Source organism: Mytilus trossulus, chromosome 5 (assembly GCF_036588685.1).
Source record: "Mytilus trossulus isolate FHL-02 chromosome 5, PNRI_Mtr1.1.1.hap1, whole genome shotgun sequence".
NCBI classification, from domain to species: Eukaryota; Metazoa; Mollusca; class Bivalvia; order Mytilida; family Mytilidae; genus Mytilus; species Mytilus trossulus.
Window position 1 is genome coordinate 40,678,784 of NC_086377.1, and position 21,783 is coordinate 40,700,566.

A 21,783-nucleotide genomic window follows, 5' to 3' on the forward strand; every position below is an offset into this window, starting at 1 on the left:
TATGTGTTGATTTCCTCTTTGATTTTTATAAGTTCTACATAATCTTCATGTGTCTCTTGCATGTCCTGATTGATAAGTGATATAATTACAAATTTCATCTAATTTACACAAACCATATTTGTGTTGCTCATTCTTAAACTTTGTCTGTTGTGGTTTGTATTCTGTTGTGTATATCTTGATATTTTCGTTTTATCATGGCGTTTGCAGTTTATGTGCGATTTGTGAGCTACATATTCATTGGTGTCTTTCCTCTCTATCTTACTTTAATTGTAGTGTTTTACTTTGACTCTTGTGTTTTTTTCTTTTACTGTAGTGTGTTTGTTTTGCTCTAGTATATGTACTGGCGTAAGGAATACTTCATATTGAAATATTAATCAACAATGATGCCAGAATCTTTCAGCTTTTATTGCAAAACGTTTTTTTAAGAAATGGACGAAATTTTTTGTTCAGCATAAAATAAAGAATAGGATTAACAATAGTTGATAATTTTGCTAACAACACTGCACATAGTGTCAACCGGACAGGCACCTCTCCTTCACCACCGTACGCTGTCCACAGACTGACCACTGCGTATGGACACCATAGACCAACGAATGCAACACACATAGAAAACGTCATCTGTGAAAGAAACCGTAATTTTATTGATTAAAACAATGTGTATAAAAGTAAAAACAATACTGTGGATTCATTTATGTTCGTGGGTACAAATTTTCGTGGATTGAGGAAAACTTGCATTTTCGTGAATATTTGATTTCGTGGTTTTCCAAAAGTCTGGATTTATTATATAGAAAATTTGCAGTTCGTTGAACATTAAAATTCCTGGTTTCCCTGTACCCACGAAGTCCACGAAAATTGGTATTCAACGAATTATAATGAATCCACTATATATGGAAGCGCTTTCCACAATCTTTATCAAACATGACAACATTTGAATGTATAAATACGCAGTCAGTCAAATCGGTATACGGACGTTAATAAATGTATCAATGTTTTGTGTAAGGCGAAAACAATGTTCTCGTCACTTTTAAGAAGCATTACCACTCTGACAAATCCGTCGACGGACGTACAATCATTTTCGAATGCCATTTCAAAATATTGATACTATATCACGGTGAACTACCACACCTACTTGTTTTCGTCATGATACTAACACCTAAAATTACATGCAACTATCAATCAACTCGTTTGAAGATTACCGTTGTTAAACCAACTAATGATATATGGGTTATGGAGTGGTGTAAATTTTTAATTTCTCATAACACATTGTAACACAAAACACTGTTTTATCATGTTTGTGCTGTGCGACTTTATATACGTGTTTGGTTTTCTAACCATTTTGATATTAGCGTCACAGATGAGACTTATGTAGAGAAAATGCGCGTCTTACGTATTGAGTTATAAACCTGGTTTCTTTGATCACTGTAATATATACAACTCTTAAAACACAGTATTCATAAGTCCCTAATTAAGTTCTTTTATGTGGTATTCCTTTCTTTATTATTATTTGAAGCATGACTATATTGCTTTTGCTGTCTATGAAGAAATAATAGAAGTTTCTTTCGAATATACAGAAAAACAGCAGTAATTCCTGATCAATTAATTCTGAATGACATTTCTAAGGATTTAATCAAAAAGACATACAAAAAACGTTTGTGAAGATCATTTTCAAGGGACAACATTTTGTCTATGACGTAACAGACAACACATGCAACAAGCTTTTCGCCAATCAAAAGACGTATTACACCCAAAATTTAAATGTTCATACCTTAATTAAAAATGCATCTCTCTTCTTCAAAGTTGGTCCAGTTTTTCTAACTTCGACACTTGCTCTCCGTCGCGCAATTTTTGATGTCCATATTATCTTCCCGTATGATAAATTCATTATGACAACAGGTAAAAGTACACAGCCTACTAAGAAAAATGTCACAAAGACTGGATAACCTTTCCATGCTAGTGTACAAGACGTTCCATAAGGTTCAGGTCCATATGCACCAACACGAAATAATGGTAGCAGAGCCCAAAAACCAGCATAGCAATATATTCCAATAAGTGATGCTTTGGTGTGCAGAAGGATGGAACCACCTGAAATAGAAAAGAACATAATATGAAGACATAAATACGATATATCACATGTATCACTTTAAGTTTTTATGTTTATGAATGATTTAGTTGTGCATAAACCATTTCACTTCATATGTCGAATAGCCATTGTTTACTGTGCTTTTAACATTTTCGTTCTAGACACGAGTCAACACTGAGCACCGGCTTACCCTTCCGATGCACCTGAGATCATATTCACGTTTTGGAAGGGTTTGTTTTTTGCAGTCTTTATATTTTATGGTTGTGTTTTGTATACTTATTTTTGTTTTGGTAATCCGTTTTTTTACATTTGTTTGCGATGGTATTGTCAGTTGATTAGTTTTAATGACCCCCAGGTATTGTTTTTCTCTTTATCTTAATAAAGATGACATCTATAGAGAGACATATGCATATACAGCATTTTTATCAATTTCCCCTCCGTTTTTTCGTATGCATTAGATAAGTAAATTTACCACGACAATAACTTGTCTATCTTAGTCCAGGTCTAAAATATCACCATTTCGGTGAAAAATAATTACTTTGCTATAATGAAAAAAGAAAATATAAATTTACAATCTTACAACTTACCACGTTTGACTCCACATACTTTGATGTATCGTACATAGCTAATAACAGCAAGGGTTGTTATGCTTACAACTCCACAGAAGAAACAAATAAAACCATACGCTGCACAAACTAAAACCAAAAGCAAAAATGTGAAGGCATTTTATACTTGTAATTGTCAGGAATTACATGCAAATTTTGGTATCTATTCAGATTTCAAAAGATAATCGTATATTCAGTAGAATACTATATGTGTTTCATCAGAGAAAGAACAAGGTCGTTTTAATCTCAAGTTTTCTGAAATGTGGTTAGCCACTTTAAAGAACCATCCAGTAGAAAAAAAACTGTTTTTTTACTGTTAAATATGTTATTAACAAAACGATTGATGCAGAAGAAAAGTCGGTTACATGACAATTACTACTTGATAATTGATTGGTGTTAAACATCACTTGAAGCACACTTGGGTATATTATGACGCTGTAAAATTAAATTTGTGTCTGGGATAGAGTACCACATAACTTTGTCACTTTAACTAGTAAATATACAAAGGAGGACGTCAAACATACATAATCACGATCGGGATTGAGCACACAACTTCCAACTAGTGGTAACTGTTAATAAATTATCCAGACAACACAGTCGCCCATCCCATTAATTGTTAACATTTATCCATACACATTAACACGTACAATATACCATACATAAATTTTATTCATACTTACAAATTTCATCAAACATCCATTGGTGATTTAAAGATGAATAGATTGTCAAAGGAAAACCAAACACCGGCATGATTATATCGATGACAGCTAGATTTAATACATAGAAATCACAGGAAACTAGCTTTTTGACTTTTCGAATACATAGATACATAACCAGACCATTTAGTACTATAGAGGCAACTCCTGAAAACAAAAGCGTTAGTTAAAAAAAAACTAAAATACAGAGCGCAAAGGATCATTCAACACGGAAAGTCCCTTATGAAAAACGGTGTATTAATATTATTACACTGACATACTTTGCATTACTTGAGGTTTATGTGCTGATAATTTTGATAAGGTATTTTTTTCATAACTATATTCTTTACGATTGCTTATATCATCTTAAATGCCAAAGCAAATAACACTTTCCATTGTTCATGCTTTCTCTAGTAGCATACCTCTTATACGCTTAATATTTCCCCTATATTACTTTGAATATCTATTCAAGTAAAGAAAATATAATAGCATACAAACTTACTCAAAGTGTTTTTAAACACCAGTTTATCAGTCAATCGATGTTTTTTAAATTCGATTTTCAGATAAAGTACAACGAGCCAAAGATATTAAGAATGTGTGACATATCCGTTTACTGTCCCTTGATCTGAAGCTGAGGTACATTGTAATAAATGCATCTAACAGCTCAAATAAACTTTGAAAATTCATTGAAGTTATGTGCTATCATTGTCAACTACTGTTATTTAAATCCGTTGTCTGGATTTTTTTCTTAAGGTGGTATGGGAGTATAAAATAAAAATGATAGAATTTGTTCATACTTTGCCAAAATGTAGTATCTATTGATACATGTTAAAAAATATTATTAAAATGATAGATCACCGTGCATTTTTTCAAGCTACTGGTAGTGACAAAATGACAAATTTTGTATGGATTATACAGGGAAAAACACTATTTTGTGAATAGAAACTAAACGAAATGATAGATTTGTAAAATAAATTAGGAAAATATAGCTTTCAAACAATGCTTTGATAATATCAAAAGAAAAGATAGGGTCACCGTGCGGTTTTTCCGGCTAAAATACAAAGTAGAAAAATTCCATGAACAATCCAACAGAAAATGCACTGTTTTAGAGATACCTCCCCTTAAAATGACAATTTCAAAATATTTAAAAACAACCAAAAATAATTTACACTTGTACATATATTTATATTTATAAGTTATATTCTTATAAATTGGATCTTTTAAATGTAAAAACACATGAAATATCTGCATTCTTGCATAAAATTTTGCTAATTTGATAGAAAATATGGACCTTAGATTCTCTGTTTTTTACAATCCAAGATGGCGAAAGACACCCATACCACCTTAAACGGTTATGTTGTAGTTTGATTGAAACAACATAAGTTTGTATGATTTTTGTGGCCGATGTTGTTACAAAGCACATGTATAACATATGCATTTTCTGTTGTGTAATTGTTTTTTGAAGCACCACTAGTCGTTACTTACCAACTGTAAGGAGAAATATTGCTACAATGAAATCTTCCCAAATATCCAATTTTGACAAGAATAATGTGTTCACTTTTAGCAATGTGTTGTTTTCATACTGAAAATTGTTAGCAAACGTACAGTTAGCCTCTTGTTTACAAATTATCCATTTTTCAATTAATTCCTTTTCCATATTTTATAAATATAAGACTATTTAAATATTTTAACACGTTCTGTTTCGTATGAGCATCAGTGTATATATTATGTATATTTGTGAGAAATTAACAATTATTTGAATATTATGTTGACATTTCGTATTGGCTGTTTATCATTGGTTTAAAATTTATGTACAAAATGACGGCTCTCTACGCGTCTTACGTATGCTTTTAATATTTTAGATGAAAGTTAATTTTATGACATTTTATGAATATTGTCCAGGATCTAGATATATAGAAATTTAACAAGATGGGCACGTGTTATTAAAAGCAAATGTTATAACAAAACAAAGAAACACAATCACGTACATGTAAGGAAGTATTGGTCATCGTACAGCACAACATAAATGAAAACAACACGTTAAATAATTATATGCGTCCGAAACGCTTTTCTGAATTAACCTTCATCAGGAACGCTCAAAGCCAATAATTTGAAATCCGAAAATATATGATTACCGAAATCGTTGAAGAGTTATATGAAAAAAAAAATAAATAAATAGCCAATTCATTTAAAATTTAATTTGTATGAGGGTGTTGTAACCTTAGTTTCTTATTAATCTCAAAATGTATAAAACAATTAAAATATTCCAACTCAACAAATGTGAATTAGAAACTTAATTCAAACAAGAACAGCCTGCTTATATATATTATAAAAAAACGATAGTTTGGGATTCATGTAGAAACAAAAGACTTGAAGTTAATATCATTTTTGCAATTGTGTGTGGAAAGTGCGTGAACACAGTTGAAATTGTCTCTTTTTGTGGTTTATTTTCTTCATTTTGCAGAAGATTTAAAAAATGTTTTACAAAAAGTTGTAGGTGACTGATTAGTTACTCTAACTTAAATAAATCAGTTATAACATTCCAGGCTGTTTAATTAAAAGAGGGACGAAAGATACCAAAGGGACAGTCAAACTCATCAATCTAAAACAAACTGACAACGCCATGGCTAAAAAATGAAAAAGACAAACAGAAAAACAATAGTACACGTGACACAACATAGTAAAGTAAAGAATACACAACACAAACCCAACCAAAAACCAGGGGTGATCTCAGGTGCTCCGGAAGGGTAAGCAGATCCTGCTCCACATGCGGCACCCGTCGTGTTGCTTATGTGATTACAAATCCGGTAAATAGTCTAATTCGGTAAGTCAAATTCATGAAAGGGAAGGGGATTGTAGTTACGACGTAAGGAACCTATCCGATATCATTTGTGAAACGGTTATTCCATAACGGTCAACCAACTCGTGATGGCGTCCGTAAAATTTACGAAGGGATGATTTCAACTTCACCATTTTGAACTCTTGGTTTAATAGCTTCCTTGTGAGCAGATACCCTCTGTCAAGAAAATCATGATAGGAAATGCAAGCACGGGAATATCGTATCAATTGGGAGATATATACCCCGTATGCAATTAGACAGTTAAAATTGTCAGTAAGTCTTATATCGTTTATAATTTTTTGTTGATGTCGTTAAAGATCGAATGGTAAATTTATGACCGTTTATAAATATTAGTTAACTGTTTATGGTGTCCTTACAAGACCAGAACATGATCAGCAGTTACAAATATAATGCCAAGATAAGTATAAATATATAAATACTAGTTAAGTTTGGGGCCCTGTATAGCTTCCTGTTCGATGTGAATCAAAACTCCGTGTTGAAGACCGTACTGTAATCAACAAAGGTTTATTTTTACATATTGTGATTTGGATGGAGAGTTGATTCATTGGCACTAATATTACATCTTCTTAATATATCTATGATTACGTGATATTAGGGCAAATGTGATAAAAGCTCATATGAGATTTTATGACGTAGATGTAATTTTATATGATCCATCTTACACCTAACATTAGTTTCTAATTGTTGAATAATTTAGTATTATTTTTGTCTCCGTTTTGTTGAAGATGAACCTTTTGTCCTTAATGATTATAGTCACTGACTGGTTAGTTTATGGCCTATTGGTATTATAACTTGACTAGAACGTCATATGTGGGATCAGTTATGAATGTAAATGTAAATATTCCTAGATATATATAATCATAAGAAGAATGCAAACGTGCTTTATTGCCATGTGATCACATTCCGTTAAAAAATTACGTAGACATAATTAACTATGGGTAAAAGAAAATCCTTAAACCGTAAACAAAAATATTCCGTTTAACTAGCAAAAGAGGCTCCAACAAACACACTGTAAATATTAATTGGAAGGAGAACGATCAGAACAAGGTATATCAAATCAGTTTCCTAGATTAGTCTTTTAAATTCAAGTTCTTATTTAATCTCTTGATTTAATGTGCAAGTATCGTTCTAGCAATTTAGAGTGGAAATCGTGTATAAAAAATATTAAAATTGTTTCTGGTGTTTTTTAATGCAGTTATATTCTTTTTTATTTTCATTTTCCAGAAGATAAACACATGCATGATCAATTTAAGGCTTTTTATGAATATTGCAAAATAACTGATATGGTAACGGTCTGCTGATGTACTAACTCGATGAAAACGTGACCAGGAGAAGCAATTAAAAAAGTTCATTTGCCTAGATTTATATAAGAATATGTGTACGTGGTATTACGCTTTTATGACGACAGTCCAGAAACTTAAGGAGGCTTAGTCTTTGTCATCGTACAGTTCAACAAGGAATAATGTCGAATAATTTTATTCTATTTTTTTTTCATTCTGCTGAAGGTCAAATGATCACTTTATGGCATGTCATACACGTAGTTAATGGCGGACTACCTTATTATCTGGTGGTGCACAATTTCGACCAGAACGTGATGAGAAGTAGTAATTAAGACTGTTAATGTGCCTACATTTATAATATAACAATTAAACGTGGAATTATTGTCTCGTGATTATATTCCATAAGAAACTAAATGACGCAGATGTTACTATGGGTCTTCGCCAAGGGATGAAAAAAAACTATTACCGTCTACTAAGTTATTCATACTCTAATATGGAACACTTAAATTTAAAAGCAATTTATACTTAAATGGCATAAAAAGGTGTATGTTAATAATGTTCATATCACTAGTCCTCTTATGTTTTTATTTTGACAAAACTACGGTATTGAGTATTCTTGTCAAAAACATATGATTATGCATTAATACAAAAGCGGTCAACTCTCAAATTTACTAACTTGACACTTTAGAATAGTGTTCAGAATAAATATTTGTTAGTACTATACAAATAACGAGCTGTGGTATGATTGCCAACAAGACAGCTAACAGGCAAAATAAAAATAAAGTGGATGTCAGCAAATTAAGGCAACTGTAGAGCATTCAACATTGCGAAAAACCCGTATCTTATAGTTGGCTTTAAATGGCCCTGGAATGCCAAATATCAAACAGTTCAGTTGAGAAATATAAGTGCCTCATTTATAACATACCAATTTACGAAAAAACAAATATGACAGACATGAACCATCGACATCGAATACTACTGACATGAGAGAAACACAAAGAATTTGTAAAAAAAAAGAACGTTTCCATAGTACACGAACCCTTTCCTCGCATTACCATTTTCTATGTTCAGTGGACCTTAAATTGGGATCAAAACTCTATTTTGGCATTAGAAAGATCATTGATAGGAAAAGTGTGTTCAAATAAATTGAACTTCAACTTCCAAAAAAATTAACTGAACCAAATGTTTAACCTCCAGTTGGACAGAAAGACGAACGGGCAAACGAATGATCAGACGAACGATCGAACGAATTGACGCACATACCAGAAAACATAATGTCCCTATACTATCGTAGTGTGGGACATACATAGTGGTGTGATACTCAGAACGGAATATGTTCTTTGTTAAGTTGAATTTTGATATAAATGATGTAAATAGCTTATATGAATAAAACTGCAGGATACTAAAATAAAAATATCTGAATTTAAACAAACAGAAAATACGTCAATGTCTAATAAAAACAACATAAACAGAAGCCAACGTTATTTATGAATCTGAAATGAATTTCAAAACATCATCCGTACGTTACGGTATGTGTTTTGGTCTTTTTTTTTTTAAAAACTTATTTGACATAATTTTATTTTTAGCCATGGCGTTGTCAGTTTGTTTTAGATTTTTGAGTTTAACTGTCCCTTTGGTATCTTTCGTCCCTCTTTTAACATCTTCTTACGTATATGATGAAACACAATTTAAATTCACATTACATTTATGAAGGTTGAAACTGAAAACGAATGCAGCTACTTTTATTTTAGACAACAAATGTTGAGAAAAGAGACGATTTATGTATTATAAAATAGAATCTTCTTATTTTAGCATGAGTTTGAGCGTCGATAATGTCTAAATTAATTCATGCTTTTTTATAACAAAAACAATGGAAATCGTTTGAAGAGAATAAAATTGATTTCGAATTTAACAAGACTTAATGTAAAAAAAAAACCACCAGATGTACTTCGAATTTAATTTAAAAATATACTTTATCGGACTTTCTCCTTTGTGATGCTATTTTATGTAATAAACATTTATTAATTGGAAACATGTGTTGATTAAGATCTAAAAGTTAACCAGTATCTATAAGTAGATAATATGTTACCTAAGTAACATTTGAATACCAACGGATGTTTTCAACTATTTTTTTCCAACTCAAATCAGCTTAGCATGAGAAAATGGTTGATATGATTCTAAAATATCAGACATTGAGACCAATTAAAAGATTTGAAATTTTATGTAATAAACTTTTATTCATTGGAATCATGTGTTAATTATGATCTAAATGTAACCGATATCTATCAGTAGATGATATGTTACCTAACTAACTTTTGAATACCAACAGATGTTTTCTTTAAAGTCAAATTTGGCACAGTCCTTCATCTGTAATGTTGCTAATAGGTAAGAGATTTGAAATACCTCCATTATATAACTAAACAGTGTTATAGCGTTACTATCTAATTATTTGACGAATACATGATATGTGTACATGTATATCGATGCATGATGCATATGTGTATTATGATAGATACAGGCAACAGTAGTATAGTCGTCATATTCAATTGATGTATATAACAGTGTGTTAATATGTGTACCAAAAAAAGGGGGGCATAATCGGAACATAAAATTGTGAATAAACAAAAAAAGACAAACAGCTTTTTCCTAAAGAAAAACTCGTTGGGACACATTTCTCCCTCTCTCACACATCACTGAACTGTAATTAACGATTCAGTGATTACAATTTATAATGTTAAAAAAATACAATAGACATTGAACTCACCAACACAAATTAAATAAAATGCCACAATAAAATCTTCCCACACTTTTAATTCCGAGAGAAGATTTGTCTCCATTTCATACAAAGTTATGTTACCAGTTATGTTACCAATACCAATGCAAACGTTTTGCAAAGTACAATTAATTTTAACAATAAGAATTCCGTCTTCCTCCATGCTTTGTGAAGAAATGAGTAAAGAGATATGGTATGGAAAATATTTTTTTCGTTTCGTTTTTCTTTATTTGGTTGTACTAGTTTATTTAATGATTGACTCATATTCAACACTTAGTCAAATTCTGGTTCATGCCATATTTGCACTTTTTTTTAACTACATGTGTGAAACTTTTAGACAAGGCGATCACGTATTCCAAAGTGTGAAAGTTCACATTTATGTCTATTTACCTTAATATATTTGATCTTCACAAGAACAGAAAAAAAAAAAATGTCATGAAACATTTAAAAAAACTCTATTTAAGAAATAATTGTCATGCAAAGACAATAACATCATTTCGCGTAATTGTCGTATCAGAAATTGACCATGACAAATGAAATGGACTGTTTTTTTGATTTTCTGTAGAATAGAGATACATATTTTGTATCGGAATTTTGGCCTTCGTAAATTGGGGATTTTGATGTCGAAAATTGAAAATATTTGGCAGTTTAAATAAGCTAGTCGTAAAGCGGAAAACACGTTTTTGTGTATTACTGCGTTTGCGCTAAAAGGCAATCGATATTAGGTTACCGCTTACAAGAACAGGTTTGCTGTTCACAAGACAGCTATTAAACTAAGAAGAGTTTCAAATGGTGAAGTTGAAATAATCCCTCCGTTAATTTTAAAGACGACATCACGAGTTGGTTAATCGTTATGAAATATCCATGGCAGAGATGATATGGCATATGTTTTTTATGTCGAAACTACAATCCCTTTTCCTGTTAAAGAATGTGACTTACCGAATTAGACATTTACCGGGTTTGAAATAACATGAAGCAGGAATTAATCATCCTTCCAGAGCACCTGAGATCCCCCAGGTTTGGTGGGGTTCGTTTTGCTTAGTCTTAAGTTTTCTTTGTTGTGATTTGTGTATTAGTATTGGTCTGTTTGTGTTTTCTGTATTCAGTCATGGGGTTGTAAGTTTAATTCCGATCTATGAGTTTGGTATGTTTCCCTCTCCCTTATTCAGCTCAAGTCGCCTCATTGGTTGACATAGACCTAGAATTAGACTACATAGGTAGTATCATTACCAGCAATCTATGTATGACACACTTGTATGTTTCGTACCGAGTAATGCAGTTGACAGTTGTATTACATTCGGTGCTTTGGTTGATAAAAATCCAACGTTCGAATATGTCCGTAAATGTTTTTACGGATTTTCCCTTTTTGAATTTATCTATGAGTTCGACATTTTTTAAAAGGTTTAACCAGGTTTGTTCAACCATTTTCTAAATTATAAATTGCCTGTACAAAGTCATGAATATGACAGTTGTTATCCATTTTTTATATACTTTTCTAGACATATCCGATTGATCGTCTGACTAAAAGTGGTACATTACTCATACATCCTACAAACATTTCATGATCGACAATGTCAAAGTTAGTCGTCGCTAAAAAGCTACGTACTTCCGATATGTCACTCGGTATATTGGTGTTACGAATTGCTTCAACCTTTTTTGGATCTGCTGATATTCCTTTTGAACTGAATATATGTCCATTGTATAATGGGTATGAATGGTATGGTTCCTCGTTGAAGACCCTCCAGCTGCTTTCAAGATGAAGGACAGGAATAAAAGCCCTGTTCATTAATAATTTGTATTTTTTCTATGTATTGTGTGCGATTTTGTCCCGTGTACATTTACTCCATATCTCTTTATTTTCTATTGAGGACCTAGACACGGCTCAATGCAAGTTTAGCCTTCCAATGTTGAAGGTCATAGATATGCTTTTTAAAACTGTATTTACAGAAATGTTAGCCAGTTTTGTGTTCTGTAATATATTGTAACAGTTTAATTTTCCATCTCTTCGAATTATTTACTATGACTCGGCGCATTCAACATGCTTAATGCACTATTTTCATTCTAAATCCACCCTTTTTGCGTTGGATTTACATGATTTTCATTAATAAACAGACTAGCGGCGCTGAAAAACAAACAATACAAATTGTAGAAAGAATATAGAATATTTATTACTAATAATACAACAAGTATATGTACAGAATACGTATGTGTGGATATTTGATAGGCCGCAGATAAAATGTTTGACCAGTTCCAGGGAGACACACAAATCGATAGCCAAAGGATTGAAAAGAGCATATCGGCGACCCTCTGATGACATAAGTGTCAAAACATTCCTCCTACGTGCAAGAGTGGACTGGACGGAGATCCCCCTCTGTTTACACAGACCTCTGTAAAACAACAGTCTCTCTGATTTTTAAAATGCAATCAACCTGAATTACGTGTACTGCGGAGATGACACCTCCCTTCTGATACCAGAAGTATGGCGGATTCCTCTTGATGACAAGAGTGAACCCTAGGCAATTATTTGATACCCTCTACTATAGATCCGGTAGGGTAGAGATATGTGCCAGAGGGGGACAGTTCCAAGTCCGTTTATTGTCTCCCTGAATCGCCTCCTAAAGAATCTGCGACATCCCAGATTTTGTATAACCAAAATATAATCTTTAAATTTAAAGTTAGATTCATAAACAAAAATCAAGTATAATTTGAACTACGCTTACGTAATGAGTCAATTATAATTTGATAATGTCTAATCAACGCAGACACATTAAAAGTCAATCATGCACTACTTATGTCTTATCAGCATTCAACGGAATAAAAATGTCTTTTTATCAATTGATCTACACTTTTCTCCATATCTTCTCAGTAAACAAAGTCCATCGAGACATCAACATCTGTCACACAGCGTGCAGCTGAAAAATACAATAAACTAGCACCGCAGTATCGTTCAAATAAATGCGTTCACTATAATAAGATATTAAAGATAAGTAGTAATTAAAATATTTAAAATATATTCATTGGGAGGCGTGGGTGGGATTTTTTGTCATAACGAAATGTTTGTATGAAGCTAAACAGATGCTATGTGAGAAAGTTGTTACTTGCTTTACACTCTTAAGAACAAACTGCACGTGATAATTCTTAAAACAGAAAGAGGCGTTCCAAAATATAAGACAGTGTAAGTAGACACTTTTGATTTATAGTTCAAACACATAATCCGAACAACATACGCCAGTAGCCTCATTAATTTCAATTATCTGGTAAACAATAATTGCTATTATTAAACGGACTACTGGCGCTGAAAAACAAACAATACAAATTGTAGAAAGAATATAGAATATTTATAACTAATAATACAACAAGTATATGTACAGAATATGTATGTGTGGATATTTGATAGGTCGCAGATAAAATGTTTGACCAGTTCCAGGGAGACAAACAAACCGATAGCCAAAGGATTGAAAAGAGCATTTCGGTGAACCTGTCATTACATAAGTGTCACAACATCCCTCCTACGTGCAAGAGTGGACTGGACGGAGACCCCTCTGTTTACACAGACCTCTGAAAAACAACAGTCTCTCCGATTTTTTAAATGCAAACAACCTGAATTACGTGTACTATGGAGATGAAACCTCCCTTCTGATATCAAAAGTGGAGGGGATTCCTCTTGATGACAAGGGTGAACCCTAGGAAATTATGTGATACCCTCCACTAAAGAGCCGGTAGGGTAGATAAATGTGCCAGAGGGGGACAGTTTCAAGTCCGTTTATTGTCTCCCTGCACCGCCAAATGAATGGGGGTCTTATAATCCCCATTCACCGCCAAACATTCTCTGCACTCATGTATCTGTTAGGAAAACCTTAGCAACACGGAGTACGAAAGTTTCAATGGCAGCCTGAATGTAATTTAGGAAAATGCCTATACCGACTTGTGAAAGGTGGCAGCCGTCATGTCTAAATAAATTGTGTTCAGAGGCTTTGATAGCTGGATACCTCGAAATATATTGGCCTTCTGTCTTTATAAACGATCTAACGGAACAATTGACTCTTTTTTATAGATAGCTCTACTAACTTTGGCCTTAATGTTCCATGCTAATAGGGCCTTGGTAAAATGTCTGAATATATGATTCTGATGTCAGATGCATAAATGTTTATTATCAAAATTGAACATTTGATGTTCTCTATTAACTCTTTTGATTTCATAAATACCATATCATTTGAACCTAGGTGTATAAATAAACAATTAGGGGCTGGCCACTTTTAAATTTCGCTTTCAAAAGATGAATCCAGCTCTTTCCATTTCATTCCTGATTTAGTTATCCATTTAACTTGTACTCATAGCCTATTCAAATTAAGTTTTTTCCCACCAGATCGGCTAGCAGATGTTATACCAGCCCAATGGGGAATAGAAGATCCCATTATCCAAACAGAGGACTGCAACTCATGACCTACAAATCCAAAACTACATAAGGAGTTTGTTATAATGTTGATTACTTATATTCTATATGTACATATAAAGAAATTGAAAATTTGAAATTATTTTCACCAAGGAATCCTGACGTAACGCTCAAATACACCTGACGACCACCTTCCCCCTTTTTTAATAGCTTCGTCATTAATACCACGTTTGCTCGACTCTGTGGCGGCTCCAATTGTAAATGAATGCGATTTCAAAAAGTTAGGGTTTGAAATGTTACGAAAATAACTAACTTTCTTTGCATAGCTGACAGTTGAAACCGTGTTTGCCGCGACCCGTCAAAATGCATAAATGAATGATTACAGCCTGAAACAGCAGGACGTGCAGCTAAGTATTTCTTTAAGGTTAACACAGGGCAAATGTTTGCGTTATCTCTGTATTTATTTATCACAATGAACGTTGAATAACCTCTCTGATCCGTTTTGCTTTTCTTAATGTTAATTTTTAATTGACAATCTGACACGACCACATCCGACAATTGCAGTGCCTCGGTACTAGAATCAGATTTATTTTTTTGTCGTAAATTCACTTACACGTAACATCGTGAAAAATGCCAAAATAAATGAAGATTTAAATAATAAAGATTCATAAGTAGATGAACAAATACTAGGGAGAGCGTCTGTAATCTGTCGTAATAAAGGTAATGTTACCAGGACCCTATTGTCTCTCTGTGGGTGATTTCTGTGTAAACCTTCAAGCATTTTTGATACCACAAAATGTTTAGTAGTATCCTCTAAACTACGTTCCTTGTGAGAAAAAGAAATGCCACTTATGTATAATCGAACTGTAGCAGGAGAAAAAATGCTACAATGATAAATAAGCGATGATTTGTACTAACTGTTCAACAGCAACTGACCATACTTTATCCAGTGTATATAGAATTTGGAATGAATCATGAACATATCTCGCTCTCGAATAGCTTTTCCGTGTATTTCCGGCTAACGAATAGGAAAAAAGGTCTAGCTGATTCCTCTTTTATATAATCCATACTTGGTTCGGAATTGGAGATGGTGTCAGAGATGCATTTGGTGCTAGGTTCCTTAAACGGGACCACTGGTAACGAGAAATAGCATCGGGTATAGTATTGACCTTACCTGGGACGTATTCTGCTTAAATTAATATGTTATGATGTAATGTTTCTAGACATGACATCCGAAGATTTCTTATTAATAATGTGCACTGCCCCCTCGTTGTCAATATGAAACAACACCTTTTTATTTCTAAGTTCAGACCCCCACAGAATGATCGCTACCATGACTGGAAATTGTTCTGAAAATGTAATGTTAGACAATAAACCGCGCTTATGCCACGTTTTCGGCAAAAACCCGTGAGCCCATCTACCTTTAAAATATATGCCGAAACCAAGTGTGGACCCCCCGCCACTGTCTGTGTAAAATTCGAGCGACTCGTTAAAGGTTCATAATCTATCTGGCATTATAGTAAGACCGTTAAAAGAATTCCCAGATCATTGCCAATAACCTTGGAAGTATGAAGCAGGTCAGCACATTAACTGGTTCCGCCCCTTCCCAAAAATAGAAAGTTGTCAAGATAGTGTACAAAAACACCTCCAGATTTTCTTACAGAAACCGCCCAGTGTAGATATGACGCAAACTTGTCAAATAAAGCACAGCTAATTGAGGCCCCAAATAGGAGGATTTTATCAAAATAAAATTCTTGATTAATTTTGAAACTAAGAAGATTAAAATCAATCGGCAATATAGGGAGTAATCTAAATGCTGAGCGGACGTCGGACTAATGTCATATTTCCGTATAATTTTATAACATCAATATTTGAGTAGACAACTGAACATTTCATTGGATCAATAAAATAACTCTAAACTGACCGTCATTTCCCTTTAGAACTAATCCCAGTGGCGAGATTCGTAAAGTAGGAATAGGCCTAAACTTAAAGGGACCAACAACACGCCCTGCATTTATTTATTTCTTAATTTTTTGAAGAAGTATATCTGGTAACTCAAAAGCACTTTTTAAGTTTTTGGAATCTGTAGGTAAACGAGGTTCTGAGTAATGTAAAGAAAAACAAAATTAGAAACCGGACAATAAATACGAGGCATTTTCTATAAGGGGATAATCATGTTAATATATTTCTAAAATTTTCAACCTTAACTGGAGAAAAACCAAGTGAAAATGTGTCGCTCTGTTTTGCCATTTTAATGTCTCTTACAAAAGTAAGCTGGGTGTTGACCTCCGCATGCTGAGCATCCATGTTTGAATCTTCAGGGGTTAAAATAACACCGCTTCTCTTTTGTGTTATATGCATTGCATGTTCTAGGTGGCTGAGCATTTACTTTCATTACTTAGACCTGGTCTTTCATAGCTGTTGTTATATAAATTGACCATAAATAAAGGCAACAGTAGTATACCGCTGTTCAAAACTCATAAATCCATGGACAAAAAACAAAATCGGGGTAACAAACCAAAACCGAGCGAAACGCATTAAATATAAGAGGAGAACAACGACACAACACCGAAACGCAACACACACAGAAACAGACCAATCATCAGACAAAACACCACGAGAACAACAAATGTAACATGAAAACCAAATACATGAATTTGGGATAGACAAGTACATAAGTCTTGGTTAATGACAGCCCAAAATGACTGAGGTCTTTGTGCTTTGCGGAGTCTGAATTGCTCATCGTATGTTCCCCAACCGTGTGATTTATTTGCTGCAAAACGAATATCTCTCATGTACTTTAGCAATTCTTGAGCCAAAGAACTCTGTTTCTCTAGCAAAATACTCATATATATCATGAAAGCGCTTGTCCATGTGTGTATATTTGGTATAGCGCGACATGGTAAAAATTCAATCCGCATGTGACCCCCTTTTACAACTTAATCACCTTCATGGTCAGGAAAATTTGCCAGTTCTCTGGGAGATTTAATCAACAAATTTAGGTCGATTAATTCATGTTTCCAAATTTTATCTTTAATTTCATGGGTACATAACACCCGATTTGGTCAAACAAACTTTCCTCAAGACACGGAAGGCCTTGTAGAACTGAATGTTTTCGTTAAATATGTTCGATTAAGTCCCAATTGACGTTTGGGAGGGCCCTGGATCACTGCCAGTATCAATAACCGACTCACCAGATGATTTTGGATTAACTACACTAGCTGTAGCTTGTTCTTTCTTCCTAGGTTCCGCCATTCATAAACTTTTTTAGGTATTATATTCACATGTTTTATTTTTTTAGTTTTTTTGTCAGTTTTAATAGTAGTTACCTCCCTTGTTAGTGTGATGTTGTCATCAATCTATTTATTTGTACCACCTTTAAATAATATTATATTGAACAATTAAAATTGGTGATTCGTTTAATATTTAAACATAATAATGTATTCTTTATCAAAGATATAAACCAGGTAATTTGAAAGTCTTTATCACCGTAGTTCAATTCAGAAGTCATGTACTCTATCTTGTCTTCATTATGTTGAAAGAACAACGCGGTGTTTACATTGTCAATATACATGTATTTATATAATATCTATCAATGACTGTGAAACAAGAAAGGAAAACATTTTACATTACAAATAGAGATATAATTAAAATTAAATTAAAAACTCTTCTTTAGTAAAATCAAAAAAGAAAAACGGAACCACGGAAGAGTTTTGAATTTAATTTTAATTATATCTCTATTTGTAATGTAAAATGTTTTCCTTTCTTGTTTCACAGTCATTGATAGTTAAGGCTTAAATTAAAATATTGATTGTTTGCCCTTTACCGACCGACCCTATAAATTCGTTGCGCCTGAAAATCTTTTATTTGTATTTACCAGCAAGATTTTATTTTATTTTATTTTTTCGTTCCTACCAAAAATCTTATATTTGTATTTCCCGCTCAAAACTATTTTATCCGGAATTCTCGGGTTTTATCTTTAATGTATAAGTCCAGTCCGTTTGGTATCACCTGAGCGTTTGACATGAACACTTGCATTTGAAGTTTCAAAGCATTTGTTTGAAATCGATGTTCAGCATGTGAACGCCTCCTGAAATCATGATATGACGTACGCTACTCTGTACCTTTATACTTAAACAGCAGTGTTCATTTACAAAAAAAATCGTTTGATACAAAACTATCAACGTGTGTACAATCTAATTTGTAAACGGTCGTTGTATTCTATGTAGGGATGACCTTTTGTGATCCGCAGATCAGGATTATTATGTTAACGATGCCGCTATATACAGCTTTAAATATCGCTATAAGCCTACTCGGCCGGCCGACCCAGCCTCTTGACAAAAACTAGACGGCTTAGAAATGACTAAATCAACGAAATATTTGGATATATCCAAAGTTAATGTTGAAATTGTGTTCATATCTGTTTGCTATAATATAATGAAATTAATATCTATAATTGTTGATATATAATTATTTTTTATTGGGGGGGGGGGATAAAATGACATAAATTAGCAAAGCCAATATTGTTTGTTTCTTAAGTCTCGTTCATGGTGAATAACGTAACGAAATATGTTGTGGAATGAAACTAATTAGCAAAGGGGTTTTTGATAGTGTGATTACTTGGCCATTTTATAGAGATTTTTTATTACTACACCAAATAGTTCATGTTTTTAGATTATGTGAATATATATTATCACATTCAAACCTGGAGGGGTCCTCTCGTGATACATACGTCAAATCGCTCATGTATTCGAAAATCATTTGTTTCAATCGAAAATGTCTGTGCGATAACCTTTGGTAAGTAAATATGGAATGAATGGTTTATAAGTAAATAAGTTACATATATATTTCCTAATGACCAACCGTTGCTTGAATTGCAAAGGGAAATAATAACATCACGAGTTACTTGTTTCCAAATAAAACATAATAAATACGAGAAAACACTTAACTATGAGGAGCATTATACAGTCATTATGACTTTATCTTTTAAAAATCATCCTTTGAAGAACAAGAAATATAACCCATGGAAATAATAAATCATCCTCTAATATCGTGAGCATGTTAAAATTTAAGTGGGACTCTCGGTGACATGAAGTATATCAAAGTATGCCAGTTTCCGTTACGGCAGTCATGTTAAATGACTGTTACTTACAAAGCAATACACATACATATACTGTCCATTTATTTATAAATTGTTTAGATTTACCTTTAATCAAATTTAGATAAAGAAATATGTAACCAAACGTCATCAACAGCATAATCAACTCTTGATTAAATCATGTAAGATAAATTATGAACAATGATATCTTCTTCTTGTAAAAGTGAAGTCAATTAGACTAACAACTAAAACATATAACGGGATGTGTTTTTGACCGTATGTTATCGATGTACAAGCTTTGCAGTCAATGTTGTAGTATAGAATAAAGTGTTTATTGTAACTCTTTATATAAATAACACGGAATTCACTTATTTTTAAGAAAGAAAAAAAACCGCAGCAAATGGAGGTTTGACATTTTAGTAAAATATTTATCCACCTAAGACAATCTTTTTCCCGCATTTGCACCAAAATATAATTTGATCATTCGAGTCAATTTAAAACAGGTGAAAATTGATAAAATTCGTTGATTTTGTTTATTAATCTTGTTACTCGTTTGAAATGTTCTGATTTACGCTTAATAACAAGTGCTTTGCCAAATGCTCGACATGGGGAAAAAGTAAAAAAGAAAAATTCAAAAAATTCAAAAAAAAAACAACAAATGCCGTTGAAATGGAAAGTTCTTTATCAAATGGCAATTTCAAATGGTCAAGTACATCAAACGAATGGATATCAACATTCATATTCCTGACTCGGTACAAGCATTTGCAGGGGCGGATCCAGCTATTTTAAAAAGGGGGGGTTCCTAACCCAGGACAAAAGGGGGGGGGTTCCAATTACATGTCCCAATTCAAATGCATTGATCGTCAAAAAAAAGGGGGGGTTCCAACCCCCGGAACCCCCCTCTGGATCCGCGCCTGATTTGCTCATGCAGAAAATGGTGGAAATTTATTACATGGCGAAAGTCATGAAGTTTTAGTAAGATTTCAGTTCAACAATATTGTATTCATGGATTAAGTTGTGTGTTAGTTTTTTAAGCCATGACTTTGTCAGTTTATTTTCTATTTATGAGATCGAATGTCTCTGTGCAATCTTTCATCCCTCTTTTAGCTTAATCGATTTATAACTATTGAACAACGGTATATTTATGTCTCCTTTATTCGTCATTGTTATTTATGATAACACAAATTATCAATAATATTGCGTTCTTATTCAAATTGTCAGTATTGCTCGTATGATATTTTTGATTCAAAATAACTGAAAGATATGTAGGGTAGTGATTATCTTTATCTAATGAAGTTTGTTTTTATGTTTAATTTTTTTCGAAAAGCTTACATCAAATCGCTTTTTGAAATCAATAATTGAATGGTATAAAGTATATATCAAGCATGTGACATTATGAACGTGCGAAAACAGAATTCTTTGGAGTTTTCAGATCTTTTTGCTTATTTATCATGTTTATGTCGCTGTATTTTTTTTAATATGTATCAATCTAATTGTGATTTTATCAAAAAGAGTGTTAACTTAAAAGGTATACCAAACTATCACTTTTTGATGAGTATGTCATAAATAACACGTAATTATTTAAAAATTTATTTTTCTAGAATTGACATTTTAAAATAACACATAAAAGAGGGCCGAAATATACCAGAGGAAAAGTCAAACTCATAGATCGAAATAAAACTGAAAACGCCATGGAAAAAAACCCCGAAAGGACAAACATACAAATTATAGTACACAGTTATCAAAGGTACCAGGATTATAAATTAGTACGCCAGACGCGCGTTTCGTCTACATAAGACTTATCAGTGACGCTCATATCAAAATATGCATAAAGCCAAACAAGTACAAAGTTGAAGAGCACATGACACAACATAGAAAACTAAAGACTAAGCAACACGAACCCAATCAAAACCTTGGGTGATCTCATGTGCATAAACTTCATTTTTCGACATCTTTTCGAGTCTTGTGCTATACCAAATTCTTTGGAGTTTATTTGTAA

At 32.9% G+C, this 21,783-nt stretch overlaps 1 protein-coding gene across 1 annotated transcript; it reads right to left on the reverse strand.

The window, feature by feature from the left end:
- Nucleotides 1-396: 396 nt before the first annotated feature.
- Nucleotides 397-5,037, reverse strand: LOC134717948 (opsin-5-like). Its single transcript, XM_063580449.1, has 5 exons — nucleotides 4,866-5,037; nucleotides 3,366-3,548; nucleotides 2,668-2,775; nucleotides 1,766-2,082; nucleotides 397-618 (listed from the first exon to the last, which is right to left on the reverse strand). Exons 1-5 carry the CDS (start codon nucleotides 5,035-5,037, stop codon nucleotides 397-399), a joined length of 1,002 nt encoding a protein of 333 aa, XP_063436519.1.
- Nucleotides 5,038-21,783: the final 16,746 nt, after the last annotated feature.

Bases quoted from the DNA above. Each gene is read 5' to 3' on its own strand.
- LOC134717948 (XM_063580449.1), bottom strand. From the start codon at position 5,037: ATGGAAAAGGAATTAATTGAAAAATGGATAATTTGTAAACAAGAGGCT. The intron at 2,776-3,365 runs GTAAGTATGAAT...TTTTGGTTTTAG, and splicing joins ATGGATGTTTGATGAAATTT to TTTGTGCAGCGTATGGTTTT. The intron at 619-1,765 runs GTATGAACATTT...TTTCTTTCACAG, and splicing joins GAGATGCATTTTTAATTAAG to ATGACGTTTTCTATGTGTGT.